The sequence below is a fragment of the Harpia harpyja genome, chromosome 20, assembly GCF_026419915.1.
Source record: "Harpia harpyja isolate bHarHar1 chromosome 20, bHarHar1 primary haplotype, whole genome shotgun sequence".
Taxonomy (NCBI): Eukaryota; Metazoa; Chordata; class Aves; order Accipitriformes; family Accipitridae; genus Harpia; species Harpia harpyja.
In genome coordinates, this window is record NC_068959.1 from 5,031,693 (window position 1) to 5,050,822 (window position 19,130).

The 19,130-nt window shown below is 38.6% G+C and overlaps 1 protein-coding gene across 1 annotated transcript in view; it reads left to right on the forward strand.

Annotated features, from left to right (window-relative positions):
* The window catches only part of SPOCK1 (SPARC (osteonectin), cwcv and kazal like domains proteoglycan 1), a 326,245-nt gene that overhangs the window by 98,741 nt on the left and 208,374 nt on the right, over positions 1 to 19,130 (forward strand). The window contains exon 3 of the mRNA XM_052771960.1: positions 11,995 to 12,040. Within this exon, the coding sequence (XP_052627920.1) occupies positions 11,995 to 12,040 (46 nt within the window). The remainder of the gene's footprint in view (positions 1 to 11,994; positions 12,041 to 19,130) is intronic.

The following is a 19,130-nucleotide window of genomic DNA, read 5'->3' on the forward strand; positions in this document are numbered from 1 at the left end:
GCAACTTTTTGTTATTGTTACTTTACAACTGACACAAGAAATTAATTTCTTAATATTCAGAATAATCTGTTTTATTTTGTCAGTTTAATGGATTAATGAGGTACCATCAGTAAAATGTTACATTTGTGCACCTCCTATGATTTTTCAGGAAATGGGTAGAGATAACATAAGTCCGTCAGTAACAAAATCATGAGGGACTTTACTTGAATCAGCCAGCCCCAACTATTATGGAAAACCTCATCACATGATAAGTTTTATAAACTGAGCAAGGTATTTAAAATAACCTTCTATACTTTCAAGTTGTTGCTGATAAAGTGAGGAGCACTTTCTTGAGGGAGGACAGGATTTCTGTTTGCAGCAACTGCTGCAAGTATTTAGCTGTTTTGTTTCCATTAAGCTTGCTGTCAGTTTTGCATAATGATTTTTGATGTGTTCTTTTTTTTACAATGGATAAAATGCCAGAGACAACAAACAAAATGATATTATAAACTGCAATGGAAACCACACATTTGTAATGGCTCACAGGGTTTCTGATCTGAAAATGTGTACAACTGTCGCACACAGTCAGCAACTGGTTATTCCCTAGACTAGTTGACCATGACTGCTTTTTCCTGCTGCAGTTCTAAGAAATTTCAAATACTGACTAAAACTGGCTAAAAGGTCGCAAAGTTGTCCTTTCCAAGAGCAGCCTGGCTAGTTTGATTTCACCTTTTGCAAAGGTTTTTCTCAACAATACTTGGATTTTCCTTGAAGCTACAAGTGAAATACAAACAAAAGCATGTGTGCTCCCAGGGACAGTTCATTGCTCATAATTCAATATAATTCATACAGTCTCCTTCCAGTCATTAGTTATGCATTTAAAGAAGTAATTTTAAAGACTTAGGACACAGTAACTAGTTTAACTGTCTCTATAGATCTCAGAAAATCGCGTCACTAAATATCAAAGTTAGATAAGTTGATTTTATTCAAGTACTGTTTGTTCCCTTGTACGTTTTAACCACTGGGATTTGTGTATCTAAGTAGAACAGCAGTATGATTTTATTCATAACTTTTATTTTATAACTTTGATGTTAGGAGAATTATCGCTTTATCTCATAATGAAATTATTCCTATAACGGTAAATTTAAAAAAAAAAAATCACATGACTCAAAACAGATTTCTGAAGGCTTGTGAAATAAAACAAGAAATAACTATGTATTTACTCATTATGCAAATTGTTATTCACTGTAAAGCAGTTCTTATATGTGAAAGCAGTGGTAGCATTAGGATTATTTTATGTGGATGTTGTTCTCCAGATACAAACCCCAAATGTTCAGCTAAAAAGGGCCAGTGAATCTGTCACAAACAGCTACTGCAAATGTACTCTCGAAGCAACAAAGATACTGAAAGTGAAGTAACATTGCTAATGGCTTTATAACCTTCAAGCTCAATGTGTTTGGCTTTCAAGCTGCCTAAAAACAATTGCTTTCTAAGTATGTAATTTGAGTCTTGAAAATTAAGATGTGGAAAGAGTTTAGTAGCTATCATTTCAAGGTATGTTTTTGTGACGGGTTAACCCTGGCTGGACGCCAGGTGCCCACCAGAGCCGTTCTATCACTCACCCTTCTCAGCTGGACAGGGGAGAGAAAATATAACAAAGAGCTTGTGGGTCGAGATAAGGACAGGAGAGATCACTCACCAATTACCGTCACGGGCAAAACAGACTCAGTTTGGGGAAAATTAACTCGATTTATTACAAATCAACCGGAGTAGGGTAATGAGAAATAAAACTAAATCTCAGAACACCTTCCCTCCACCCCTCCCTTCTTCCTGGGCACAACTTCACTCCCGGATTCTCTACCAACCCCTCAGCGGCACAGGGGGACGGGGATGGGGTTTATGGTCAGTTCATCACACGTTATTTTCTGCCGCTTCATCCTCCTCAGGGGGAGGACTCCTCACACTCTTCCCCTGCTCCAGTGTGGGGTCCCACCCACGGGAGACAGTCCTCCATGAACTTCTCCAACGTGGGTCCTTCCCATGGGCTGCAGTTCTTCACGAACTGCTCCAGCGTGGGTCCTTTCCACAGTGTGCAGTCCTTCAGGCACAGACTGCTCCAGCTTGGGCCCCCCACGGGGTCACAAGTCCTGCCAGAAAACCTGCTCCGTGGGCTCCTCTCTCCACAGATCCGCAGGTCCTGCCAGGAGCCTGCTCCAGCGCGGGGTTCCCACGGGGTCACAGCCTCCTTCGGGCACTCACCTGCTCCGGTGTGGAGTCCTCCCTGGGCTGCAGGTGGATATCTGGTCCACCGTGGACCTCCATGGACTGCAGGGGGACAGCCTGCCTCACCATGGTCTTCAACACGGGCTGCAGGGGAATCTCTGCTCCGGCGCCTGGAGCATCTCCTCCCCCTCCTTCTTCACTGACCTTGGTGTCCGCAGGGTTGTTTCTCTTACATGTTCTCACTCCTCTCTCCGGCTGCCGAATACTGTCTGTCCCAACTTTTTTTCTTTCTTAAAAATGTTATCACAGAGGCATTACCACTATCGCTGATTGGCTCGGCCTTGGCCAGCGGCGGGTCTGTCTTAGAGCCGGCTGGTATGGGCTCTCTCTCGAACACAGGGGAAGCTTCCAGCAGCTTCTTACAGAAGCCACCCCTGTAACCGCCCCGCTACCAAAACCTTGCCACACAAAACCAATACACAAATATTACACCTATTGAGAATACGATTTTATTAATAATACTATTCTCTATATAGAGGGAACCTGCATGGGGCCATTCTTCACCAATATTCACAATAATAATCCTAGATGAAGGCACAGTGGTTTTGATAAGTGGAAAACAAGCAAATGATCATGTGAGAAAACAACACTAGGCCAGGTTCTCAACTTGTGAATCTTCAATTCACGCAGCAGGCACTTATGTTATTTTTGTGCATTTGTTGGAACCTTGTAAGCATCACTAGACTCAGTGAGTTAGCCTGTCTACCCAGTTGCTAATTCATGCGTAGTGTTAGTTCAGAGATTGGAAATAATGCTGCTTTAAGGAATTCCACCTGGAAGGAGGAAGAATATATTTCTGTAATCTCTGGCTCTGCTTCTTGCTTCCTGCTCAACTAGGTGCTACTCAGTTTGTGAAAGTGGGAGTTAATGATTCCCAGGGCTGCTTCTATCTGTGCTCTGTGCTGAAGCTGCTGCACAATTTAAGTAGTTCTTCACGGGTCAAACTGAGGACCAGCACAAAGCTCACAGGGAAGAGGGCGTGTGTATTTTCTAGCTAAGAAGTAAAAAAAACATTGGTCTTGACTGTATTTTCCCCATCCTCTGAAAACAGTGTAACACCATTGACTTGAATGTGTTCCATGGCAGACTTTTGTTTTCCAACTGGGTTGTATAAATTCCACAGCAGATAGTACAAGTGCCAAGCATCATTTTACCAGAGGGATGTCTCAAGCTTATTTTACTGAAAGAAGTTTGTTCTCTGGCCTCCCACGAAGGCACTCAGCTTTGCTACCCTGTACCATCCTGCTTGGGCTTGGCTCCTTGGGTGGGAACTCCTTGGTAATGAGACCACAAACAGCTGCTGCAATCAGAACCTCTTGCACCCTGTGGAGCTCCGGTCCTCTTTGTCCCAGAATTCTGGTGCCGTCCTCTTCCTTTTACTTGTCTCCTGTTTGCCGCCTACATCTTCCCTCCCAAACAGTCCTGTTTCCAAATAAGTGATTATAAATTTAATTTACTGTCTATCACTGGGAACTCTGACTAAAGTTCAGAAGCTGAAGCAACCATGTTTGTTGTGGGAGGTGGATGGGGAATTCTGGTTCAGTAGAGATTTGCATAAACATGCTGTAGGTATTGGGGTATAATCGGAGAATAACCAAAGAAATCAGAAACTCTCAAGTGTTTGGGACCAAATGCTGGAGAGTGTAGGGCCTTACAAATTTGTTTAGGGGTCAGTAACTATTGAGCTTCCCTGCAGATTGCCCCAGGATCCGATTGCCTGAGGAAATTGTTTCAGCTGAGATGGTAAATCATCTCTATACCACCTCTCATCCTCAGGCCTTGTTAGAAGTATTCCATTGCCTGTCTTCCCTCCATCCTAATTCCTTCCTCACTTTGCTGCCTCTCCGATAGCCGCAGTGGAGGCTCTTTGCAAAGGTCATGGAAGGGGAACTCGTGACTGGAGAAAAAAATGCATTTAATGTGACTCTGCAGTGCCTCTAAGAGAGTTCTGTGTGGCTGAGGCACCGTAGCTAGTGAGTTTGTGTTGTTAATTTACAACACAAGCAACCAAGTAGCGTTCTGTTTTTCAGTCTAGTCTTGGAGTTGTAGCATCTGTGACAACAGTAGGGCACATCCAATGCAACAAGGCTCAGTGAGCCCATACCTTGGGAGATTCCTGAGTTTTTCCTTTCTGGGCTTGTGAGAGCTTTACAGCTTGCAACATAACCTGGCGTGGCTGGTGGGACATACTGAAGAGTGAAAAACTTGATGAAATTAAGGTTAGAAAGAATTATTTAACTCTAGGCGGGGATAACAGGCTTTTTAGCACATGCTAATGAGAGGAAGAGTTCAGGCAGAAGTGATAATGTATTTCTAATAATGTCTATGAAAAGAGCCAGCAAAGAATAATCAAACCAAGGCTTTTTTTTCAGTTTTAGGTATTTCAGCACAAGCTAGCGTAGACAGTTGTGTGATTGTTCCAGCCACCCAAATATATCAGCTGTGTATGCTGGCACAGTGCTGTGCTAAAGCAGCTATATAGCTTCTGGCTCACAGCTGGCCCTCGTTCATCCTGCTTGAAGCACAAGCAGAATAAATGAGCATCTGTTTGCCCTCGACATTGTAGACATATCCTCTGGCTTCATTCTTACGGATAAACAAAGAGTGGTTTGGGGTTTTTTAAGAAATATTTTTAATTCTTACTCTATTTGTCTTTTTTAACAAAAAAACCCCCAACAACAAAAAAAACAATAGAGCAGCTGGAAGATTTCTGTGTAAAAGGCCATATGATTGAGTTCTAAAGAATGAGAATTCTTCTTCTGGCTGACATGGGCTCAGTGGTAACTTACTTTTCAATGTTTTTTCAAATTTTTTCAATTTCATTTCTGAAATTTTTGCCATGCCAATGAATCATTGTGACTGTGGGTAAAGAAAGCCTATGCTGAAAGTTTTGCCTACCGCTTTCTTACTGGAAAAGTCTTCCAGTACAACAGGAGTGGCAAATCTTGTTTCCTGATATAGCAAAAAAAACCCCAACCAACCAAAAAAACTTTTAATTTATGAAAATAAGAAAAAAGTAACATTCTGGGCCATATTAAGCAGAAGAAAATTTTTGCACATTAGTGGTAGCTGAACAAAAAGTACATGTGCTGAGAATTTGAGTCTTATGGGACATCTGAGATTGTAATACATGGTCAAGGGTCTTTTCTATGCCATACATATCTGAGGACTTATTTGGATATGTATTTATGTATTTTATACTGTTATTAATAAACAGGTATTAATATATTTAGCATTATATACAAGTCCAATGTGAATCCTTTATACCATTTCATTCTAGGCTAAAGCATTTCATTATATTTTTATTACTGACTTAGCTACAGTATTCTAAACAGGTCCTGACATCCTCAGACCTTTCATTACATGTGGTACTACTGCAGTCTGGAGTGGTTTCTTTCAATTTCACCACTTACTGTTGCTAGCTCTTTAACTAAACCCCTACATTCCTGGCCTTTCTGGGAAATTTGTCACTAAACTTTTCAAAGATTTCCCCTACCAAATTTAAAATTAAATATCCACAGCACAAGCACTACTAATTCCCTAAGCAAAAGCATTTGTTTTGGATGCATATTCTCTGATTCCTGGGGAAGAGAGCGAGCTCAGAAGTGGTTAGAGATGTCTTAATGTGCTTAGGAGTTTGGGGTCAGCTCTTGACACTAATGCAGACTCTGGGCACTAGCTACCACTGGGAAATCTTTATTCACTGAAGTACTCAGGGGGTAAAATATTTTCTCTTCCTCTTAAATAAATAAATAACATGCAATTTGCGGACACAACCTATTTGCTTAAAACAGGCAATAGGCTTTAGGGAGATATTTACGATACAAGCTAGATTGACTTTAGCAAGCAGCAGCAGCTGGTGCTTTAACACTGCTCAGTGTTGGAATGATCTTCTGTTCTGCAAGGTAGAGAGGCAGAAAAGGCAGCTGCATCTTTCTGGAGCTAATTTTAAAAAAGCAATGAGCTGGTAATTACCACTTTCCCCAGCTGGTCTTTGTGAGGGTAAAAGGTTTGATCATAGATCGAGGATGGAAGAGGAAAATACTAAGGAGGCTGCAAACAAGTCTTAATAAACGTCTCTCCTGGAGATACTTAGAAATTTAAGCTCTTGTGGGCTGGGAGGAGCTGGGAATGAAGATTACCTCCAACAGGTTATCTGACAATCCTTGGGGTTACGCCCTTTGTATATGAGTTTTCTCAGGAAGCCTACGTGATGAGGGTTTCATGATGGCTGTGTACCCTGTGGGCTCATCCAGTTGAGTGTGATCTTCCCAGCCCTTGGGGGAGGAAACCAAACTGAGCTGGTTCTGAAAGGTGCAAAATAAGGCGGGGGGCGGTTCTGTGGAGTTTCTTCAATCAGCATCTCATTTCTGCCTGATTCATACAAGTAATTTATAAGCTCAATTAACGCAACAAAATATAAATATTTATGCACCCATTTAGCTAATGTTTGGCTCTATTTATAAACAAGAGCATCTTGCAAGAGCTTCTTTTTGACAAGTAAATAAAGTAAGTATGGAGAGTGCCTGTGTGTTAAATTAACCATGCTTCGTTAACTCCTCCAAAATATCAAGTCTTAGGTAATAACTAAACCAAAAAGTGACAGTAGAGTAGGTTTGGAGGGAATAACTTAAATACCTTAAACTTCAGGAGGACAAGAAGCTGGTTTTTACTTTCTTAGTTGATGGGGGGAAAGATGATAGATCTGTTTGGTTTTACCATTAATTTCACTTTTTTAACTGTATTGTAGTAATATGGAGGGTAATAGGAAGGAAGAGCAGTCACATATTAATGTACTGGTCTTAGGGTCAATTTCTATTTGCTAACTTTTCTGATATAACTAACAGGAAATTGTGCCAGACCCAGGTCTAGTTCAAGGTTTGATTTTTTGCAAATCAGAACCCAATCTATGAATTCTGATGAATCCTTGTGCTCTGATGAATGAGGTTTTTGATAGTACTGCCTGTAAGAAAGCTTTTGTGAGCTTTTAAACTAACACTTTTTAATATGCCCTTTGCATACTTAGTTTAACATATGATTAGTCTCTTGATTGACTTTGTTGATGGCATATCAATCTAAGTTGGCTGGATTTGACACCTATGTATTGAAAGATAAAAGAATATTTTGCTCTTGTTAAGAAACAATAATATGCATGGTATGGCAAAATGGATTTAAATAACTTCAAAAAGTGTTTCATATCATCTCTTGATTGCTGAAATCAAAATAATCAAAATGCAATAAAGAACTGAGGCCCAAGTCTAGCAATTTATACTTGCTTTTCTAAAATTTTTTCATTTTTATGATCATAACTTATTCCTCAGTTACATTTCCTGAGGATAAAATCTTGAAGAAGGATTCCATGATGTTAAGTGATGAACAGATACAGAACTGAAAAGACAGTTCCTTTCCCGAGTCTTGCAATTGATTTAGGTCAGAGGATGTCAAAAGGGAGCTGTTCTCTGTGTGAAGAACCATCTGCTATCCCAGGTGGATGTCAATCCTCGGCGGGCAGTAGACTTTATGAGGGGGCAGAAGGGAATCTTGCCAAAAGCCTCGTCCTGCACCCAGTAAGAACAGAACAGAACTCAAGATTTCTTCAAGAATTGGGTTGGGGCCAGTTTGAGAGGAGTCAGATTTCTTTTCCTGGTAGTGGAAGCTGAGTTTTGACCTGTGATGTGAGACTGAGTCCATCAGGGACCTGGAGTCACAGGACTTGCAGTAAAGCTCTGTACCATTCCCACCAGTGTGTTTCTGCTCTGTGAGAGGGACAGGCAACTTCTAGAGTTTGGGGTTCATGTTTATTCCTGGCTGTGTGCAGAGGCCAAGCCAATGCATCACATTTATATAATGCTGGGTTGAGCTAAGGGAGTCAGATCCAGTCTTGGTTTGCAGTATCAATTCTTCCCTTTTCATGCATGACTTCAGGTGTGCAGTCCCTTCAGTTAATTAAAAGATTGACTTAGTCATATGCAGCCACTGAACCATAGGCAGAACCTTCAAAGTGTGAATTCTGTGCAAGGAGAAAGATATTTTAAAGTATTTGTTAATCAAAAATATTTCTCAGTTGCTGTCACCTGTTGTATTGAAGTGGATCCACGCCTGGTTTTGCCTTCCCTTCAAAGTCCATCAAATAAATAGCCTTTAAAGTCAGCTGGGCGGGGGGGGGGGGGGGGAATTCTCTTTTATATCAGGTATGTAACCTGATATAACCAGATGAGTATGTGGGAAAACACTTTCTGGTGGTTTTGTCAGCCAAAAGGAAATGAAAGTGCCTTTTTTTGGTGCTCTATAAGACAGAAACATGCTAATAGAGTGGCATTTGGCTAATAGCGCAGCAGATGAAAACTGGGCCATGACAGCAAAGGTGGAAAGATCAGAAAAGAAAGAGAAAATTATTTCATTTGGAGGTGAAGGTCATCTGAAATAAGTGATTTCACATTTAAAAGGCTGCCAAGGAGAAAATTGATGAATGTTAACATATTTTTATATTGTTTTATTTCATTCTTTTTTCTTTTCTCATTTGTAATGCTTACGTATTCAGGAAGTTGAGGTAGGTTTTTCACTTTTAACTTGTAAATATCCATAGAGCGAATGAAAGTATTTACAACATATCATAATTCATATTATACTTTAAACTTATGATCAACTGTTAATATTGTTATAAATGAAATGGTTTGATACGTGTTAATTATTAATGTGTTAATACTAATTTATTAACATGTTAATATTAAAATGACATAATAATTTCACATTGTACAGCAGGCATAAGGTATTTTAAGCACATTAGTATCTGTCCTAGTAGAAAGCTCAGAAACACATAGATTTCCATGCAGTCATTTTTGTCAGGAAGGTGTTTTATTGAATGGGAATGCTAAATCTCTTTAATCAAGCTGACCATATTTTTATATATATATATAATATATACATTTATATATATTGTATTGTATATTGTATACATATATATACATATATATATGTTAAAAAAAAAAAAGATATATACCTGGAAATCACTGTCATGTTTAGGCACTGTATATTGCTGTATCAGCATGCTGTTTTTCTGTTGGAGGAAGTTACAGTGAAATTGATGGTATCCATTCAGAGATGTTAAGAGTTCCTCCTCCTAACAAAAGTCATTTCAGGTTAATGTATAAATTTCAGCACCTTGCAGAGTACTAACACAAAAGCCCTGTCCATTTTTCAAGTCAGGGCTTTAGGTGGTATTTAAATGAGACATAGATTTTCTGCTCAGCCATATCTACAGGGTGAATTTCACCTTTACAGTGCCATAACCATTCAGTTACAGTTCTTGCTGGTATCAGTGCTGAATTGAAACTCTAGTGCTTTATTTTCCGTTGTCCAACTTGCATAAGTTATTTCGAACTGCTATTGACCGTATTGCTCTAATGTATGTATAGTCATTATTTACTCCTTTGAATAATAGTGAGTTTTATATATTGAAAGTGTCAAAGATTTTCTCTATTCTACTTTTTAGGGGTTTTTTCCATATTTTTTTCTTGTGTATTTTCCTATGTTATCATACTGTAGTTTCAGGCATATTCTAAAATAAATATAGCTTCAATTTTCAAAGAGGAATACTAAACAGGTGTGCATAAAGGAGAAAAGGAGAAAGAATAGGTTTACAGAAGAGATGGGTGTTTTGTAGGTTTTTTGTGAGGAAGGTGCATTTTCTGTAAAATATTCCTTTGACACTGAAATTGAGATACACCCCCTTTCCAATCCTTATTTCAAAACTGGTTCCATATGCCAACAGCATAAGAAATCTTTCTTGGGATTTGAATTATTTAACAGTTTCTGATGCTTAAAACCCAGCAGCAAAGCAACACCTAAGAAAAAATGTAAGCAGGCAAAAAAAGAATATTTTGTTGCTGGAAAAAAATTATTCTGCTCAGAAAGCTTAAAACCCAACACATTCTGAAAAGTGATTAATGCTTGGTGAATTTAGCAGTACATCATAATCAATTACAAAGCACTGTATAAACATGAGGGGGTTTTTGTATTAACAAAGCTGTGGAATTCAAAGGCAAGTCTGTGATTCTATTTCTGGTGCCAAACCCTGTACTTCTGAAGAAAAAGTATAGACACTTCTGATGTATCTGAAATAAATTATGAATAATAATCTCTGTTGTTATTGTGGAACATTATCACTGTCCATGAAGTTGGTATAGACACCAAGCACGAATATACTTTGAGAAAGAAAATGCATTTCCTCCGGATAGTCATGCAGAATTACATCCAGTCCCCTCCATTACAGGGAGCATTTGCCTGTCCTTGCCTGTCCCCAGAGCAGGCAGAGAAGAGCAGGATAGCAGTCCACAGTTCTCCACGCTGTAAGCATTAGTACTCTCTGCTTCTCATGCTGGCCATAGCATTCAGAAAGGAATGTGCTGCATCTCCTGGGGTTCAGTGAGGGCGTGGAGAGTCCCCACTCCTCCTGTAACAGCCCTGTGGGCTGTTCTGAACCCAGAAAGTAAGACATGCTGGCTTCCAAGTCTCCAAAATATTCCAGGTTAGGGTGACTGGATAGCATGAGAGCATGTGAAATTCAGTGGACTGGAGATAAATGGTAAACAAAGCCCTATGGAAGAAATAATTTAGGTGTCTTATTCACACTGATGGGTTTTCAGTTACCCTCCTGGCACGCAAAAGAAATCTAGGTATCATTCTGGACAGCTTGATAAAGACATCTCTTCAGTGGCAGCCCTCAAGAAATGAATATAGAATACTGGATGTATTAAAAAGGAAATAAAGATTAATATGCAGAAAAATATCACAGTGTTAGAGAAATCTTCAATGCTTCCTCACTTCAAATACATTATTCTGTTGTTATCACATCCTCTCAAGGAGGACACAAGTGAGATGTACAGAATATGCTGAAACTAAATATTCCAGTTCTCAAGGACTAGGGTTGATGGCACTCTGAAGTGGGGGAAACTTTGCCTTCAGGTAAATATTTGCTAAGTGCATAGAATACAAATTGATCCAACACACAGAAGGGTTTTCTATTCTTTCTGCGCAGAGATTCAGTTGCAACAGAACGATCATTTGCCCAGGCATTCTGACAGTTTCTACTTTCTCCATTTTAAAGTCCAATCAGAATTATGTAAAACAGAACCACAGGACTCACAGCAGAATAGTATCTTTACATTAGATTTAAGAAGATTTTTAAAATTTAATGATGGGAACAGTGACAAAAGTATTCACTGCAAGTGCTCCTGGATTTTATTGTACTTTAAGTATAACGCTTATGATATTATTGCTGTATTTCTGTACATTCACAATGGTGTGATTTACATGTGTCCAAAGGAGTATAAGTATTTTTGGATTTACTTTGCCGACCTTTCGCCAAACCAGGATGGTGTGGATCATGTTGCGTTATTTGAACAATATGCTCATATCTTTGTTATCAAAAGTTGTAGACTGATATGAAATAATACAGAGTTATCAGAAAATATTTAATAATGAACATACTTTGAAAAACAATTCAGAAGAAAAATTCAAGGTGCTGAATCCAAGGAATTTTTTTTATTCTTTAATTTCTAACCTGCATTTTGTACTCTGTAGGACACAACCCATTGAAAGTCTTATCTGATTTGGGCTAAATATGTTAGCATTAAAAGATGAGTTGATGCATTTGTAGTTTAGTTATGTAAAATTGTAATGAAAAGACTGATTATATTTTTCCTAAGTTTCCTTTTTTTCCTCTCCATTTAGGATGATTATTTCAGAAACTGGAATCCAAACAAGCCTTTTGATCAAGGTAAAGTTAGTATGTATTTTGTGGCTGTCTTCTGCTATTTTGTGATATCTCCATATACTTTATGCCTTTCTTCCTTGTCTGTCCCATGCATTAGTGAAGAGCTATATTCATACTTACGTCTCATTCCGAACTTAGTCACAGCTTGTGCTGGTTTATGTATAAGGGTTTGACTCATCTCTGTTTTTTTCAGCCACATTTTTTAATCCCCATCCATTCCAGTTTATAATCAATGATGATATATATGCTTAGAAAGACTCTCTGTAACCATGTATCTCGATCTAATATGCAATTTAAAACAGGTATCTTCACGTACATTTTCCTTCATGTTAAAAACGTGATTACTGCACTTCCTAACACTTCAGGGGCCAATTCTTTGAAGCCAGTTGTAATGTATGAATTTCAGGGCTGTTTTTCAAAAGAAAAGGGTGTTGTGTATATGCTGCTGATTCAGATGCAGATTCTGTAAATGACATTTTGCACTTTGTCTTGGTAAGTTGTTAAGTTATGGCAGTACTTCAACAATTTCTAGGCCAGCCACCAAAGGATAGGAAAAACCAATAAAAAACATTCTAATTGTTATGTCCAGGGTAGCACTGGAAACAATAACCATGCCAGGAAAAAGAACTTCAAATTGACAACTTAAAAGAGATCTCAGATAGCAACTCCACATTAGGCATTCTCTGCTTGGCGTTCATAGCTAGCAACAAACTTTTCAGCTGGGATGGTAAGAGACATTCACTCTAAATGCCATAGATGAACATCGCTGGAAACACTAGTAGCCCTGATGTTGCTGGGTTGGATTTGATACTTAATGTCTTGTCAGTAAAGAACACTGTACACAAAGAAATCTCAGCAGTCTGACTTCTGAAAGACAGATACAAAAGTAGTGCAAGCTGATAGTATGCCATAATTTGTTCCTTAAAATCAGAATATTGCACTTTAACTTTGCTATTTGTTATATTTGTCACTGTGACACTAAGGATCTGTAGTGGTCCATACCGGAGCACCCTCAAAAAGTGTAATATGAAACCAGTTGGGTCTTGTATTTCATTATTTCTTAAAGCTTTCCAGAATGTATTTTTTTCAGGACAAATGTTAAAAATTACATTTTGCACAGCTTCTTTTCATTTGGTAGAACCAGTTATCAGCTGTTTGATTTGTGGAAGATAACAGCAGACAATATAAAGTGCACGTCAGTTAGCTTCTCTGTTTGCCTTTTGACAGTTTCTCATTTTTCCTGTTTGTAACGTTCAGTGAAGCTCATATAACTCCTGCTTGAGAACACATATGAGGCGAGAATATTACAGCTGTAAAATCACAGGTAGATGGTAAACTTTTTCCATTGCTTAAGGTGTTTTTAGGATCTTGGATTTCTTTGACTAGTTTTGGTTCATTATTCTCCATCATGCCTCAACTGGCAGAACGGCAGTGTCCTAGAATTTTATTCAAATGGTATTCTATAAGTTTCAATCTACTTCTGCTCTGAAATTTGTAGGGATTTGAAAATATGTTGTCCTAAAGTCATATAGAAAGGAATGATCATGTACATGGTAACTACAATACAAATGAATTTCAGTCATGTAGATCCCTCGATTCGTTGCACAGTCCTCCTCTCTTTGGGATCCTGTGTTCAAAGTTAAGTGGCATTCAAGTGGAGTGTGAGACTTCCTCTGCCCTTCAGAATGTGAAGTGGCTATCTGGATATATAATTGTTGTGATTTTACATTCAGAAAAGGTATTCCTGGAAGAAAATTGCTTAGGCAAATTAATGAGGAGGCAGGTAGTACGCGCACTTTTTTTTTTTTTTTTTAAGAAAAAAAGAATTCATGGTGAAACAGTCACAGTGTGGTACACAGAAGGAGACAGCAAATTAAAATGTACATGGCCTTCTCCAAGCATGACTTATGTCTGGTGTCACTGGGATTTAACCAGTGCATAATGGTTAAATAATGTTAGATAATATCAGTGTTGCATAATTGCAGGCGGTGCCCAATAGTTTAGTTAGTTGCTAATTTTTTAATAACTGCTTAAGAAAAAAAGCAAGTCATGTTGCAGAAAAACATTTTTATGCCTCTGGAAGTCAAACACTATGAAATTATACTTGTGAATCATACCACAAATGAGAAGAAAGAGCGAGTCAGTTCAGAAGGAGAAGGAAAGGCGTGAACAAATGAATGAAGGGATAACTAGATAAATGACAGGCCAGTGGAAGAGATGAAACTACAATGCTTTCTTTATTTGCTTTCAGTTTCAGCTTTGGCAGTCATTTATTTTACAAACAGGAGTCATAAAAGGGAGCAGCTTTGCCGATCAGAGATTTGAATCTTCAAAATTACTAAAGTGTTTAGGGAAAAAATACCCATTGGAAGTCTCTGAAGGTGCTTTTGAAAATTCCACTTTACATCTACTTTTGTATTTCCATTGCCAGGCATGTTCCTTGTATTGTCTGTAGGTAGCCTGCAGGAATATCCTTGGGGGCTTTTACATGTTACAGCTGAAGAGTGTAGATTCTCTGTCTGTATGGAAATGGAACTTAAGTGTCAAAGGAAAGGGAAAGATGATGTTTTTGTTAAGGCATATATCCACAGAGATTTTCAAAGGCATTTGAGGGATTTAGGATTACAAATCCTATTGACCTCAAATGGAACTTAGGCTCCTACCACTTTCAGAGGCCTTGTGACCCTCTGTCTTTCCAAGAGGAAAAGCAAGAAGGTAAATCCTGGCAAAATATTGCAAAAAGATTTTGAACTGACATGCTTTAAAACTGTATTGTTCATTGTGTTACTGAGATGTCTGACTGAGCAAAAACACAAATCATTTTAGAGAATCTAAAATCACAGGTGGGTACCTTGAAGTGATACAAACAGTTGTACATCTGTTAAAGATTCCCATCCCTTTACAAAGAAAAGGATCATTTCTCTATCAGTGTAAAGTTTCTCCAAGACTATGGATAGTCTGTTGTCAGAAAGCAGAATGCAGACTAGGCAATGCAGTCTGAGCATGATAGTCGGCCTTGCACAGAGATCTGTGCACTGCTTTTGTCTCATTTAAATCTTACAGATGGATTTTATTTGGCCAATAGGTCATTCTTTTTGACAAAGTGGTCACTACTCTTGGCTGTGGTAAAATTCACCCTCACTAGAACATTAAAATAGCCACTCCTTTCTAATGAGATTTCTTACACAAAAAAAATTACCTTAGAAAACTGTTGCTTAGTTTAGTTACATATACGTGGAGCATGTGAGTCTTTAGCCACTGACTCCTATGTTGTTGTCACCCAAAAAATGGAAAGAAGAGAAATCATGTCATGTTGCTGCTTTGGCCCATGTGAATCAGATGCTGACAAGACTAATGCTCGGTTTATATATCCATATAGTTATATATACATGTGTAAAGGTATATATACTATATATATGTGTATACAGAGTACCATTTAAATAGGAAGCGCTGAGACAAAGGAAAGAAGGAATGCTTTCTTTTTCTTTTCCAGGTGTTTTCCAGCACATGTTTAATTTCTGTCATTTTCCACACAGAGAAAAAAGAATAGTCAGAAGAATTTGTCCTAGACCTTTTGTGGTGCAAACTGCAAGAAAATCGTTTAATCTGTCTTCAGTCTTTACTTCTCCATTCTCCCTGCCCTGACATTTTTTTCCATGTTGTTCCTTTTGGCTTTGGGGTGTTTAAATGCCCCCTTGTATGTTTTTGGAGATAGAAAAGCTTTCATTTTGTATTCTTTGGGGTTCTTATATCCAGAGAGCCTGTGCAGATCCTGCAGTAAGGAGTCCTAGCTTGCTCTTGTGTAGTAGCAGCTCCAGGTTCTCACCACACAATTGTTATTTTGAGAGATATCCCAAAAGCAAATTTTAACCTCACAACACCAAGGTTCCTCCTACGGTGATTGAAGAGAAAAAACTTCTCCAGTGGGTGAATGAAAGCAAAAAACTGCCTCTCTCCCTGGGTTGTATGGGAAATCTGAGTCTAGCATTACTAAGCTAAGGCTAACTTGTGTGAATACCCACTGTTCGGGACAAATTTACAAGTTCTTAATGTTTAAAGTCTATTTCTCAATTCTAAATGTAAAATCATGTTTGAATATTCTAATTGTGAAGTCTTTATATGGAAGCCAGACTGTAGAATCATGATGAGGGAGTTGGGAGAGCAGTGCTTAGAAGTAACTGAAGGTGGCTAGTACCTGCCAGAAGTGATCTCGCAAAGGCAGCTGGAGGGCTCGGTATGTTTAAGAGATTTAAAAACCAACAGCAGTCAGAGGTTTTAAAAATGAGCAGAGTTCTGCTTCTAGGCTTGTATTTCATTTGCATCTTTTAAAGAAGAGTCTGCTGGGTCCAACCAACTCTATATTCTTTTCTACAAAAGAAAAAAAGCTAGCTTTATTCAGCAGATTGAATTATTTAATTATGCATTTAAAAACAATAGCAGTGGAATCAAGCTGTCTGCTTTCTGCTTGCAGTGCGGAGAGAAATATCTGCATGTATGTCTCAAGAAAAGAAATACCTTGTTTTGTAAAAAAAAATACCTGACTTTCACTGAAACAACCCCTAGAGAGTCACACAAGGTATCTTTGCATAATGTGCCTTTTCAAGGGAAGTCAACTTGAATGGTTCAGCTGTGTCTCAGAGGGTACTTGAGTGATCAGCATTTATTTTTAGCCTCGCTACCAGCCCAGCTTTTTATTCATCTTGAACCCAGTAGAAACCAATACAAATGTGAGCATCTTACCGACTGAGCCAAGCTAAAGAGGCATTCGGACTACAGAAGGCAGGAGAGCGTATAGCCTGAAAATGATCGCTAGTCATTAATATTGAACTCAATTCTGTCAGAGTTGCAGAAGCCAGAAAGCAGAAGAGTGGAAGGGGCAGGTTAGTCAGGATTTTAAAATATGAATCAAAGGGTTAGTTTGGGGGGTTTTTTTGACAAGGTCATTTGAGAGTTCTTAAGGAGCTTGACAGCTAACTAGACATACATTCCTAGTCTTCTCCATCTACATTGGAGAAAGAAAAGAGGGAATCAGGGAAAAAGTTTAGTGTAACATTCTCAAGTCAGAGATTTTGGTATGGAAATTAAATGTGTCTGATGTCCTTGCCAGAAAATTAACTCATTAAGACTTTATGTATTATTATAAGTGAAAACTGTTAAATAAAAAAAATAAGTTTAAATTATTGACAATTTCTGCTAAAAGCCACCTCTCAATAGCTGTAGTAAATTCTTCTACAGACAAACAGATGTTATTAATTTTTCCAATAAGGTGCACAAATAAGAGTACATTTTGTTAGGTTTAAAGCTTCTGGAAACAGTTTGGAATGGTGTCCAATTTGCTTGCCACATAGCTTTTTTTAAAGCATCGTTACCCGGAACATAGGAACTGTGGAAGTAATGGGATGCACTCTGTATTGCAGATACATAAGCTCTGAATCCAAAAATGTTTAGACCATTGACCTGCCGTTATTATTAACAAGGCTGTAGAAGGACACAGTAAGAGGGGGGAAAAGCTTGATTCTGTTGTAGTGCTGAGCTTTTTCCCAAATCTATGTCTAAAACCATCCACTGAACTGCGGAATTTTCTGTTCAAGTAGATGCACGTCTCACCCTTTCCATTTTGATTTGACACTGGCAGATGACTGCAGTGGACTGAGCTGGCCTGAGTCTTCTACCTCGACCCTGCCACCTGCACTGAGGCAAAGGGCCTGGCTAGAAACATGGTACAATTTTACTCATTGCTGGTGATAGCAGTCCCAAGTGTTCCAAGCTGCTGGACTTCTCAGGAAAAGAAGCTCCTGATGAGAAATAGTCTGAATTTTCCCCCTTGTCCTCCAGCCTTTGTCTTTATTTTTCACTGTCTTTATTCCCAATCCTCTACCCCAGCAACTGAGAAATCTGGGCAGGGATATTACTTCTCAGGGCTTTCATTATCTGCCCTGGAGGGGGAAACAAAAAATTCCAAAATCCCTCTTCCACTGTACTGTGTGAAAATCTTCATCTGCCTGAATCGGACCTATCAATGACTCTAGTCATACATGCTCACGTAGACTCAACGTGAACTCTCTATCATTTCAAAGAATTCCCCCTGAGCACTAATGAAAGTCAGAACTGGCAAAATACCCTCACTTTTGAAGAGGAAACACTGCTTTTGAGTGGATTGTGGCCTCCAGCATAGCATAGCCTATGACTTTCACAGTCCAGCAGCCCCATGGAAGTGAATTTGTCAAATTTAGAGCTTTATATCTAGAGATGGAAGTATTGGTATTAATGCTTCCTCTCCTGCATTGAATTGTACCTATGTCTTTCCAGTGTCTAACTGGCAAATCCAGACTCCAGAAATGGCTGCCTGCAGCTGTGCAGAATAAAGTTTGCCTAAAATACATAAGCCTTCCAAAACAAAAAGCATGATAATGGGAAGCCTGTGATGCAGGATGAAAATCATAGAACCTGCAATTATTTTTGAACATGTAATTTTCTGTTAGCCCAGTTAAGATGTTCTTTCAGAAAAGCCTGAATAAATTCCTTTCAGAGAGTTATTTAGTACTGTACACATCTCTAGCCACAAATATATGTTAGTTTTATAATAAATGTTTTCTATTACTGTGCCTCAGATGGCAGATTTCAATTGAATAACTTATTTTGCAATTTATTTTTTGACTGTGGTTGAATTAGAGGCTTATTCGTAGGACAACTACACATGAATTATGTTTGTAAATCTTCAGTAAATCAGTACAATTTTAAAACATGCTAACTGAATCAACAGAAAACAATAGCTAAGATGCAGCACATGAAATATACTATCTTCCATCAAATGCATTTCAAGCACATATGGCTGCTTATATCCTCCAAGCAGATGCACGTGGTTCTCTTTGTGCGCTAGAAGCATGATATTAAATTCCTTATATGCTTGTAAGCAACCAATTTTGTCATTAAATATGGCATCAGAAGTGACAGAGGTGGGGTCCCTGTCTGTGATTGTATTATGGCTGATGTACTTTGAACTGAGACAATGATTGATAAGGTTGCTTGTCTAGAATTTTATTAGCACTTGGGGAACGCTTGTTAAGTTTTGTCAATAATGGTGCTGGCTTTC